At 48.4% G+C, this 13,043-nt stretch overlaps 1 protein-coding gene across 3 annotated transcripts in view; it reads right to left on the reverse strand.

Moving 5' to 3' along the window:
- The window catches only part of DOCK1 (dedicator of cytokinesis 1), a 523,633-nt gene that overhangs the window by 14,295 nt on the left and 496,295 nt on the right, over positions 1–13,043 (reverse strand). For all 3 annotated transcript variants that reach the window (XM_060286253.1, XM_030832075.2, XM_030832074.2), the window contains 2 exons: positions 10,232–10,369; positions 2,190–2,335 (listed from right to left, as the gene is read on the reverse strand). In XM_060286253.1, the coding sequence (XP_060142236.1) occupies positions 2,190–2,335; positions 10,232–10,369 (284 nt within the window). The remainder of the gene's footprint in view (positions 1–2,189; positions 2,336–10,231; positions 10,370–13,043) is intronic.

A 13,043-nucleotide genomic window follows, 5' to 3' on the forward strand; every position in this document is an offset into this window, starting at 1 on the left:
CAGTCAGTGACACTGTAGGGGATGCAGTAAGCAAAACCCAGACGACACCAGAAGCAACCTGGAGTTTTCAACAGATAAATTACAAGGAAAAGAAATGAAAAGAAAAAAGTAGAAGGGGAAATCTATTGATCAAAAGAGAACTAAAGAGATACAGCAGCCCAGCTGCAAAGTGGGGCTCTTATCTGGATCAGTTTCAAACGAACTAAAAAGAAAAAAAAAAAAGCCATTTATGCCCCAATTGGAAATTAAAACCAATATCTGACGATAGTATGGAATTACTGTTCACTTTTTACACGTGCTAAAGGTAGTATGATTGTGTTTTTGGTAAATTCTTACCTTTTAGAAATTCACATTGAAATGTTTACGGATGAAATGATATGATGCCTGAGATCTGCTTCGGAATAATATGGAAGAGGGAGAGTGTGGGCTAGGAGTTGATCATTGTTGAGGCTGGCTCATGGCTGGTACAGGGCCTCATTATGCTATTTTGTCTCCTTCGTATATGTCTGAAATTTTTGCATAATAAAAACTTGAAAATGATTAATGAAATACACCAGTGTTGACTTTGATTATTACGGCATTTCTGGGCATCTGGACTTTTGCAGTTGGATACACAATAACTACTAAATCAACAGCCATTAGGTGTTAAATATTATATCTCTTCTACTATAAACAAAAGTTTAAAAATCTTCAGGATTTTATTCTAGGTTTGGCAGAACTTGGGATAATTCATGTAGGGAAACAAAGGATTAGTGGACATCTTACAGCTCCGGGGAGAACCTGTGCTGTGAAATCCAGACGCACATACAAGGAACCAAGAGAAAGGCTGAGCTTTACATTTTTCACATTATGAGAACCAACTGCCGACAGGACGAACTTTATTCTGCACGTAACTGATGCCACTTGAGACCAAAGCCTCATTTTCTCCACATCCCTTAGGTGGTGAAGGGTGGCAACCCCGAGAATGAACAAAAATCTGGACTCTAATAAAGATGCCTTCTAGTTCAAGGTTAAACAAATACGGCTCCAGGGCTGGAGACAACGATTCCCACTCATGTATTCACATGTGCAGGACAGCACTACTCCATCTAAAACCTCTAGATCACTTTCTGCCCTCACCCCTACGTTCCTGGAAATATAAAAACCTTTTCATAACTAGCCTGGGGATTTACCTGCGGAGAAGCTGAATTAAGTTTCTTTAGCAATCTTGCTCTCAGCGACAAGCACACTTGATTTAAATACCGCTAAATTGAGGTTTTCCATATGGACTTGGCCTTAGAAGTAACAGACACTGATAAAAATTACTGTTAGGAAAAAAACGTGGGAGCAGTTTGCCATCCTTCATTGGGTACATTGGTCGTCAGCAACAAAGGGCACTTGGGTTGGAGCTGTCCCTTGGGGCGCTCTGGAAGTCTGTGTCTGCGTGTCACAGGGGTCAGGAGCCTGTGGGTTTGATAGGATGGGATGATGGATTGTAAACCAAATGGGCTTGGACAAACACACAACTGTGCAAACTCGACAGCAAACCAATTAGCAGTTCTTCTCTACTGTTTAAATTGCATGTGACATTTTTTCTTTCTGTATAATCAGAACAAACTTTTCATATATGCTAGTCACAAAACACACAAAAATGTCAGTAACGAGGTTCTCTTTGCAGGAGACACAGTGGGAGCTCAATGAAGTGTTCCCCCGTCCGTTCCGTTCTTGATCCCTTCTTAGTTGCCTTGTGCCATCCGGTGCTCAAGGGCAAAACTGGGTCTCCAAAGAGATCTTGTAGAAAGAAGGTGGCCCTGCCAGCAACCAAGGAAGCCTGCCTGTGTGTGACAGTCCTGCCCTAGCGTGACACCTCGGAAGTGAGCAAGAGATGGAAAGTACAAGCACGCAGCTGGCAAGGAACGCATCACACCGCTTCCGGGACTTGCTGAAAAGCACTGAACACTCACCTGGAGGTTCTACAATTTGATGACAACCTCATCCAAAGTGGTACCCAAAGCGAGAAATTTTTCCTCAAAAATTCACAAGACTCTACAAGTCTTAGCGGCACCATGATTGTAAAAGTCTTGGATGGTCTCCATCTCAAAGAGGATTTTGATTTTTAAAAATCCTCTCAGGTGATGAAACAAACCCAGGGCCCCGGGTGGCTCCTTGAATCCCCTCCCAAACCTCCCCGGCTGCTGAGCCAGACTCACCCGTCGGAGCCCGGCCTGGAAGGGGTGCTGTCTGATGACAGGGACGAGACAGAGGCCACAGACAGAGGCCGGGACGAGGAAGGCATTGTGAAGGATCGGACCATGGACCGGGGACGGCTGCCTCTTCTGTCGTCCAGACTTGAGGGCTGGGTTGGGCAGAGGGGAGAGAAACAGACAGAGAGAGACTCGTTTGATGCTGTGGCAAAAGGCGCCCAGCCTGGCACGGGCAGACACCTCGGACCAGGTGGTCTTAGCAGCCCGGAATCTAGGTCAAAACTGTCCACGCTTTCATGAACAATGCATGTGCTTGTTCAAAGTTGAAGACAAAAACGATGATTATTTGGAGGCTTTTTGAAATCTGATTTGATATCGTGAAAAATACCAGGAGGAACTTTGTTTTTTAAAAAAATTAAAAAGCAGTTTTCTCTACCAAGACCACAAGGCATCAACTTGTTCCAGAGTCACGGTACAATGTACTGATCAGAAAATTTATCTTGTAGAAAAATATCTAGAATGTGGAAGAATTTTACAAGATCTTTAGATGAACTTTGTTTCTCTGAGTGGTGACAAACCAAGAAGATCACTAAAATATATGGATGCATAATGACGGAACTTCTCTAGACTAAAATAAGATGCACCTGCTGCTTAATTAAAGGTGGATTTCCTCCCCTGCCAGCGACTGGATTAGATGGCTCCATGGCTGGCGTTGCTAAAACTCCTCCTCACCAGAAAGTGGACTAGCAATGCATTCTAGAGAAGAACGGTCTCTGGACAGAGTTTTCCATCGTCTCTTTGTCATGTCATACTATTGTACATTAACAAAATAAGTGTCACTGAAATACAGCACATGTCAACACCTAATTAGTTACAAAATGCTAGTGTATCTGCACCCCGAGCCAGATGTTGGTACATCTGGGATGGAGCTGCAGCAGAAGCTCCTTTCTTTAACCTGAGGATGTGGAAACCAAATTTCTGCAGGGCATTCCCTCTCTGTGTGGCTTCAACCTCCCTAAAGCCCATCCCCACTCCACCAAAGCTGGTGTTTCATTCAGCCCCATCACCTATAGAAGACCTGCCCGGGACTACGGGTGGTTACAGATTGTACAACACCATTGAAAAGATGGTCTGTTTCTTAAATATTTGTTTTGCCCATGAAATACTATTTGATCTGTACACTATCTCTTCAATAGTAAAAGGTTCAACAGACTTGTGGTTGCCAAGGGGAAAAGGAGGGATGGACTGTGAGTCTGTGATTAGCAGATGCAATCTATTACATACGGAATGGATAAACAACACGGTCCTACTGTAGAGCACAGGGAACTATATTCAATATCCTGTGATAAGCTATAATGGAAAAGAATATGAAAAAAATGTATTTATATATACATATGTATGACTGAATCATCTTGCTGTACAGCAGAAATTAAGACAACGTTGTAAATCAACTATACTTCAATAAAATAAAATTTTAAAAAACAGTAAAAGGTTCAAAATTGCTGAAGAACAGTGTAAAGCAGAAGCTGGTAACTGTTTTCTGCAAAGGGTCAGATAATAAGTATTTTAGGCTTGTGGGCCATAAGGTCTCTGTCCCAAGCACGAAAAGAGTCATAAACAGTACAGAAATAAGTGAGCACAGCTGTGTTCCAGTAAAACTTTATTTACAAGAACAGGTGTCAGGCCATAGTTTACTGATCACTGGCTCAATATGCAGCTGAAATCTGCCAGCACAGAGGGTCTGGTCGGTCTTGGGTTTAGCACCAATGATGGTGCCATGGCCCATCTCCAGGGAGACAGCCATTGCCATTAATTGGCTTTTATAAGGAAAACTTAAAAGGAAGTGGTGACTTGCAGACAAACCCAAATTGTAAAAATGTTTCTAGAAACTCAGTCTACAATATCCTCTTCTCAGCCATTTCTGTGACAAAGTGAGAGAGTGGCATGGACATATATACACTACCAAATGTAAAATAGCTAGCTAGTGGGAAGCAGCCACATAGCACAGGGAGATCAGCTCAGTGCCTTGTGACCACCTAGAGGGGTGGGATAGGGAGGGTGGGAGGGAGGGAGACGCAAGAGGGAAGAGATATGGGGATATAGGGATACGTATAGCTGATTCACTTTGTTATAAAGCAGAAACTAATACCCCATTGTAAAGCAATTATACTCCAATAAAGATGTTAAAAAAAGGTTATATTCCATTTATAGTTATTATAAAATACTGGCTATATTGCCTGTGTTGTACAATATATCTCTGTAGCTTATTTTATACCTAACAGTTTGTACTTCTTAATCCCCTACCCCTATAGTGTCCCTCCCCTCTCCCTCTCCCCACTGGTAACCACTAGTTTGTTCTCTGTATCTGTAAGTCTGCTTCTTCTCTGTTATATTCATTAGTTTGTTGTATTTTTTAGATTTCACATATACGTGATGTCATACAGTGTTTATCTTTCTCTGACTTATTTCACTGAGCATAATGCCCTCCAAGTCCATCCATTTTGCTGCAAATTGGTAACACTTTATTCTTTTTTTATGTCTGAGTGGTATTCATATATACATATATATCATATCTCCTTAGATTGCTTCCACATCTTGGCAAGTGTAAATAATGCTGCTATGAACACTGGGGTATGAACACTGTGTCTTTTTGAATTACTGTTTTTGGTTTTTCCAGATATATATCCATGAGTGGGACTGCTGGGTCATAGGGTAGTTCTACTTTTAGTTTTTTGAGAAACCTCCATACTGTTTTCCACACTGGCTGCACCGATTTACATTCCCATGAACAGTGCACAAGGCTTCCCTTTTCTCCACACCCTCACCAACATTTGTCATTTGTGTTCGTTGTGATGACAGCCGTGCTGACAGGTGTGAGGTGATATCTCACTGTGGTTTTGATTTGCATTGCCCTGGTGATTAGCGATGTTGAGCATCTTTTTATGTGCCTCTTGGCCATCTGCATGTCCTCTTTGAAAAAATGTCTACTGAGGTCTTCTGGCCATTTTTCTAACCGTGTGGTTTGTTTTTATGATGTGGAGTCACATAGGCTGTTTATATATGTTGGATATTAACCCCTTGGCAGTCCTATCATTTGCAGATACTTTCTCCCATTCAGTAGTTTCCCTTTCTTCAACACGTTCAGACGGCAGTCCAAACCTCTCACCCAGCCTTGCAGCTGAGCCCTGGGAGCCTGTTCTGGGTCCTTCCATTCCTGACCCTCCCAAGGAAGAGTCCTGCCTGCTACTCTAGGTGCGTCCTGACCACCCCATCTGCTACCCCTGGTACCACCGTGCCCAGCTCGGCTACCGCTACTCTCTCTGGCATCTCTGTGGGACTCTGACCCTCTTGATGCTCTGAGTGAGACCTGTTCACGGCCGCTGCCTTTCAAAACCCAGGCTCTCCCCTGCCAGTTCTTCCACAGCAGCAGCTTCTGAGGACGGCTCAGAGGTGGGGATCAGCGTTCTGGAAGCTGGGGACTGTCTTTCTGAGCACCCACCTGCTCAAACCACCTCCTGCCCCGTGAGGGGCTGCCTTCCCACTTCTCCCCGGCAACCTCCTCAGCTTGACTTCAACCCCGTCCTCTCTGGATCCAGGTGACGGGCAGAGAAGACAGCCGTCAACCTCGTGCTCGGCTGATTCTTCTGGCTCGGCAGATGCTGCCTCCGTTGTCCATCATCTTCTGGGTACGTGGAGACGCAGCCTTCCAGGAAATGCAGCTCTGCTTACGGTGGAGAAGAAACACGACCCATCTGATATCTGGGTGCCATGAGCCCCCATTCCTAAGAGCGCCCAGCATGACAATTTCCATTTCTCTGATGAAATGATCTTCATGGCGGCCAGCGCTGAGGGAGGGGGTGCACAGGAGGGAGCCGGCCAGGGACCAAGAGGTGCAAGTGGCCACAGGATGACCTCATCCAGCTCGTGGGAAGGCCCAGGAAGCAGCCGTGAGCGTCCAACCCCCAACCACAGAGGGCTGGTGATTTGCCCTGAGAGGCAGGCTTGCGTCTTGGTCGGGATGCACAAGCACGGATTGGGAAGTACAAAGGAAGGGAGACGGCAGGAGCCGGCTCTGGCAGACGAGGGACAGAAGCCAGTCTGGGTCCCACATCAGCAGGGCAGCCACTGGGTGTGGCCCTGGGTCCTCCCGGGCCATTCACCTCCCAATTCCTTCTTGACCAAGCAGAGCCTCTAGAAATGGAGGATCCAGGGCTTTTGTTTTTTCATCTGAAGCAGCTGGTCTCTCCCAGCCCTGATGGGGTAGCTTCAGCGCTAGGACACTTGGAGAGAGGGGACGTCTCTCTCCCTGCAGCGGGGCGGGCAGTGGCGGGGGAGGGGGGTTAGAGTTAGGCGGGAATGTTGGCTCTGGCATGGACTAGGTGACCTGGCATAAAACACGGAACTGCTCTGGGCCTCAGCTTCCTCCTGAGCATGTAGGGAATAATCATGCCACCTTGAGAGGCCGGCAAGGATGAGCTGAAATGACGCAGGTGACGCGCGTAGGGCGGGCCACGTTCTGAACCGCAGCCTCCGTTGCCCTTGCCGTTGTTACCACGGCCTGAAGCACAGACTCACTCCAGCCCTCTCCCCAGGAGCTGGGGGCCAGTGCTGAACGTGGCTGTGCTCGTGGCCTCTTCTCTGGGGACCCCGGGTCTGCACTCCTCACTATCTAAGTATACGGAGGAGGCTAGGCTCCTGTGCTTTCATCCGGGGAGCGGTGGCACCTTAGAGCCCAGGACTGTCTGAATGAAGGCCAAAGCTGAGCGGGCCGGGGGTGTCCCATGGAGCCGCCGGTGGATTAGGAGTCAGAGGGTGTCCAAGTCTTCCCTTTCTATGGCTTAGGCTGACCCAGAAAAATGGACAAAATGGTTTATGTCCTTTCTATGGGTTTTTATTTTATTTTTTAAAATTTTGTTTATTTTTTGGCTGCGTTGGGTCTTCGTTGCCGTGCGCGGGCTTTCTCTAGTTGTGGCGAGCGGGGGCTGCTCTTCGTTGCGGTGCATGGGCTTCTCACTGCGGTGGCTTCTCTTGTCGTGGAGCACGGGCTCTAGGCGTCCAGGCTTCAGTAGTTGTGGCACGCGGACTCAGCAGTTGTGGTTCGTGGGCTCTAGAGCGCAGGCTCAGTAGCTGTGGTGACGGGCTTAGCTGCTCCGTGGCATGTGGGATCTTCCTGGACCAGGGCTCCAACCCGTGTCCCCCACGTGGGCAGGCGGATTCCCAACCACTGCGCCACCAGGGAAGCCCTGGGGATTTTACTTTTAAATCCATCTTTTTTAAAACGGGATGATACTGTATTGCTTTTGAAAGTATTCTGAGGAGCTTGAAAGTTCTCCAAGTAGGTAAGACGGGAAAGCCTCATTCCAGACGGCATTTTATCACCACATTTTTCAGAGGATGACAGGGTATCTGCCTGACCTTTTGTCTGCTCAAGGGAGGCTGGCCGCAGAGCCTGCCTTCGGGGTCCCAGGATGGAGGTAGACTCAGGGAAGCAGCTCCAGGGGACAAAGCATCCACGGGTGGAAAACACATCCTTAATTCTGTCCCCAACTTCATTCCCAATAAGCCTGGTCAACCCCTGGCTGGGGGGTGGTGGTGGAGATGCCTTGGCTGCCCCTGCCTCGGGGTGGGACCTCGGTGGAGAAGATGCCGTTTCAGACTGCGGTGCAAATGGCTCATCACCGGCCTAGGACGTCCCACTGCCTACACAACCGCCCTGCCCTTCTTCCCTCCTCCCCCGTGTGCAAGCACAGCCGGCAGAGAACTCATGAATCACAGCAGAGAAAGGGATATGAAGGACATCTGGCGAGCCAGACAGATTTCTGTCCTCCTGAAGTATACATGAAATGATTGATCAAAGAGGAAGCTTTTCACTTAGTAAGAAAACCTGGAGATTTCACAAGTGTTTATTTCTCAGAAAGAATTAAAAGTGGCATCAGCCTTTGAAAGAGGTGCACCGTGATGTACTTTGAAACTCTTCTGGCCACTTGACGCTGATTGTAATGAGACGCAGCTCGAGGATTCTGACTTGCAACGAAGGCTCCTCCAGCGTGGTCCTGATTTCTAAGCCTGCTCACCTGTAGCAGCTCCTGCTGGGCTGACGGTCCCAGATTCCTGCCTGCGGAGTCTTCAGACCACAGCCCGGCGGTTGTGTTACTCTTGGCTTGGTCAGGCTCATGCTCTGCTGTGGTCAAGGCCAAAGGCACCTCATTTGATGAGCACCAGGGTCCTGGGCTTGGAGGCTCTGAGGCCCAGGCATGGCCGGCAGGGCTGGGGAGGGTGGGAGAGCATAGAGCATAACCCCTCTCAGGGGTGGTCTGGCTCTCCTACATGTCTCCAACCACAAAGGCAAGAGAAGAGCTCTGCCACTTACTCGTGTAAGCTCGGGCTAGTGAACCTTCCCATGTTCCTGTTGCCCCATGTATAAAATGGGGATGTGCACAGTGTCTCCTTCCTCGTGTTGCAGGAACCTAAGAAGTTCATAATTGTTAAAAACCTCAGAAAGGTCCCTGGCACATGGTAAGCACTAAATTAGTGTTTGCTAAGTGAGATAAATGGGTGAACAAAAAGAAGCCAGCTCAACAGGGAACAGCAGAGAACTTTAGAGAACGGCAGGAAGATGGAGCTGGGTCAGAAAAGAAACCAAAATGGTGCACCTGGTTGGACACCTGATTCTTTAGGAGGTAGAGCGTCTTGTGTTAGGAGAGGTGGAGTAACTCCTGCAGCTGCCTCCCCTTTGCAGGATAACAGAAGACCTGCTCGCATACACCCCCTCCACGCCAGCAGGCATGGGATTCCAGCAGACCTGAAGAGGTCTCGCGGCCTCTTTTTGCGACACTGATGCTCACCCCCGGACAATGGAGAAAGGGGGCCTCAAGCCATCTGCTAGGCCAGATGTTTCCTGAGTCCACAAGCCGTCAAGGCTAGGACTCACCAAGGCTCCCAAAGACCCTGAGTAAGGGTGGAAGTGATGCTCTGAACTGCACCACAGGGGTGCTCTGATGTGAGGTGCCTGGCCCTGCCCCCGGAGCTGCTAAGGCATGGCTCATGAAGACTGCCTCAAGCCCACCGTAAGGCTTGTCAGGTATTTTGCATCCATAAGAATGCCTAGCCACTTTTTTTATCATGCTCCTGATCTCAGCCCTGGCTAGGAGACCTTCCACCAACTCTCGGCAAAAGCCCAGGTCTGATCTCCCTGTGCTATGCGGCTGCTTCCCACTAGCTATCTATTTTACATTTGGTAGTGTATATATGTCCATACCACTCTCACTTCGTCCCAGCTTAAAGTAATTATGCTCCAATAAGGATGTTAAAAAAAAAAAAAAAGCTCAGGTCTGTCCTTCACCCCGGAACATCCTGGCATTCCAGGCTCTGGGGGGCTGGTCACCTTCCCAGCTCCTTCTTACAATCTGTCTTCTGCCCAAGGCATGGCTGTGTCTGCGCCGGCCCCTGGCCTCTGCCATTCAAATCCCTGCCTTCAGCCTTTGTTAAGTGAGTCCTCCCTCCAGCCAGTGTCCCGCCCGCCTCCTGCAACCTACCCTTGGCCTAGATCAGTGACCCCTTCCTCCAACAGGTAACAGCTTCAGACCTCAGCAGTCCACTGCACCCCTCAGTGACTCTGACCTTGGCCTGGGCACAGGCTCTACCTCGGCTCTGGGACATCGTGAGTGCTGTTTCCGTGTGTGTTATTTAACCCTTCGTGCGTGTCGTGTTTCTGGAGGTGTGGTCTCTGTGAACCAGCCTGAGTCGCACGGATCTATGAGATCTTTCTGTCGCTCCACACACGATGGGGAGCTTGTGTTCACAGCCACAAGCGGGGTATCTGGTGATCAAGCAAATTCAGGAACGTTTACACCCTGACATTTCCAGTTGGCAAGAGGTGGTTCCTAGTGTGCTGGCACATGAAATGATGAAGGGGCGGAGGTTCCTTATCTCACTTCCTAAGCAGGTGTCACGTACACAACTCAAGTACAAGGCCCTGTGAGCCTGCCACAGTCGGACAGTGTGACAAAGAGACACGCTCCCTCCCCTCTGCCGCGCCAGCCACTTACCATGGTCCGGACCCCGTACTGCTTCTCCACTTTTTCCTTTAACTGTTTGAAACAGGCTTCCATTCTCTCATGAAACGGCCGTAGTGCTTCTGTGACTTTGTCTCCATGAATCCTGATCCCTTCGGCCAAAAATGGAATCTGAAAGACATACAGGTTGACGTTCCTTATTTCTTGCTTAGTGGTCCAGGGAGAGAAGTGCACACCAGGCAGGAAGTGGCAATGTGCAAAATGCATCTGCTTTGGTTTCCCAGTCAAACCGGCTGATTAAATTCATCCTCAGGCAGGTCACTCCCCCAGACCAAAATGTGTACATGACAAGCATTTGTGTTTTAAGTCGGACACGTCTAGTGCGGGATGCAGCACACCGGCTACTCCGTGACTTTGCCTGACTCCCATTTGACCATCAACCCCAGAATAGACTTCTCTGTGCTTTCCACTTGAATTTGGGAAGGGCTGCGTTTTGGATTTGTTTAGCTGTGACTTGATCTGTTAGCAAAGGGCCAAGTCACGGTACAAAGATTTTTTTCGCTAAGAATATTGCCTCTACAGGCAAGTGAGAACCCTATTCCAAAATGTAAAAATCTAATAATACGTGATCTATAGTCCTGAAGGATGTTCTTACTTGGAAAGGAAAACCAAATTTATTCTTCCTTAAAACTAAAAAGAGTCATGTCTCTGCCAACACTGCTGTCACAAATATCCGTGCCAAGACTTCACATTGGAGCGCGGAGATACAGCTGACCTTTAAAAGCGTCGTAGAGACATTTTTATTCCCCAGCCCCAGAGACCCTCCGGAGCCACAGCCGCTGGGGGTGGGTGTGAGAAAGCCTCCTTTCTTCCCCTGGCTTCTGCCTCCCCTGAGGCTCAGACTGGGAGGTAGATGCTCTTCAACGCAATCAAGCTAAGAGGCTTCCTCTTAATACTTTACAATTAAATCAAAATACTGATTAAAAACAGATTTTCTTAATATGACAGAACACCAATCTAAATGAGCAGATTTATTAGTAAGAAGGATAATAAGTGCACAATTGAATTTCATGTGAACAAATTCAAGAAATCTTATCAAGATGAATCAAGGCATAAAACGTATTTGGTTGCCGTTTATAGCACGCAGCTGGTGCCTCTTGTGGTGCTCCAGGAAAGGACGGAATAAGTGAGCGCTCCCCCGTGTTTACACCACCCAGCCTGCTCTCGAGCTGCCCTGGCACAAAGTGTGTTCGGCTGACAGTTGGGCTTATACCCAAGGTACACGCCAGGCACCCCTTTCCGAACAGCTATCACCGACAGGACAGCATGCGGCTAAGGTTTCAAGCTAGATGGGACGTTTTACTATCCCACACGAATTACTCTTGCCGATGGCAGCCTTCAGGGGCTAGCTGCAGCTTGTTCAGGTTCAACAGAAGAAGATGCTCACAGAAATCCTTTTGCTTCCTGGGGGTCGGCAAAGGCAGGCTGCAGACAACCTTTGGTGGGATGGTAAACGTACTGTGGCTCTCTGGGGGTGAAGACAACGTCGGGGTGCTGTCTCAAGGTTAAAGCACAGCCACTCTAGATCCTGAAAGCATCTTGGAAAACGGCCCTCTCTCAAATGTATAAAAGTGTGGTCCAATCATTTCTGCTTTTTTCTGTTGTTGTTGGTTTGATAAAACTCTTAATTGGCCAGATTCTTGACATCAAAGAAGCTACTTGCTGGACTAAAGTTAAGACCCTTTGGTTCAGGTCTTGGGACTGAAAGAACGGTGACCTGGCAGGTGAAATTTATGGGGTATGAAATGTATCCCCTCAACAGGTCCCTGACATTGGTCAGATATAACCTTCTAAAAGACGGGTGGGACCTGGCCCTTGTTCTATGTCTGCTCGGGGCTGAACTTAAGCTAGGAATAAAAAGATGCTCTGTGCAAACACTCCAACATATGAGGTGCCTAGTACACAAACAGAAGCCATGGACTGAGGCCTGGAACGGTCTTTGGATTCCAACCAAGCTGAGCGCCAAAATCTCTCAGGCAGAGTCCTGAATCCCACCCCCAGAGCCTTGATTTGGTCTAGAGTGGGTCCCAGGAGGCCGCACATCTAAAGAGTTTCCCAGAGCCCAGAGAGGGGGGAGGACGTCCCCAAAGTCACACCTCTAGCTGTTCAAAGACAGCATGCAGCCTGCTCTCAAAAGACACCCTTCTAAATGGCGGTGCTGTATTTGAAGTCTGCTCCTGTGTGTCTCTACATGGATTCATGGCCTGCCGGCGGCAAAGAACGTTTGGAAGCACTGCTAAGTGTTCCAGGAGCGCCACCACTGGCGACATCGGTACGACTGTCATCGGCTGGGGATGATGAATGGGTTTGGTCTTTCATCTCTGTGCATTTCAAAAGAGAAATATGGGGCTTCCCTGGTGGCGCAGTGGTTGAGAATCCGCCTGCCAATGCAGGGGACACGGGTTCGAGCCCTGGTCTGGGAAGATCCCACATGCCGCGAAGCAACTGAGCCCGTGCGCCGCAACTACTGGGCCACCGTGCCACAACTACCGGAGCCCGTGTTCTGCAATTACTGAAGCCCGTATGCCTAGAGACCGTGCTTTGCAACAAGAGACGCCACTGCGATGAGAAGCCAGTGCACCACAACTAAGAGTAGCCCCCGCTTGCCGCAACTAGAGAACGCCCATGTGCAGCAACAAAGGCCCAACATAGCTAGAAATAATAAATAAAATAAATTTAAAAAAAAAAGAAATATGCATGCACCACAGTGGTTTCATATGAGTCTATATGCATTCATCTTGGGACACACAGCAGGGATGCCCAACAAGAGAGCTGCGTGTAAGGA

This window comes from Globicephala melas, chromosome 16, assembly GCF_963455315.2.
Source record: "Globicephala melas chromosome 16, mGloMel1.2, whole genome shotgun sequence".
NCBI classification, from domain to species: Eukaryota; Metazoa; Chordata; class Mammalia; order Artiodactyla; family Delphinidae; genus Globicephala; species Globicephala melas.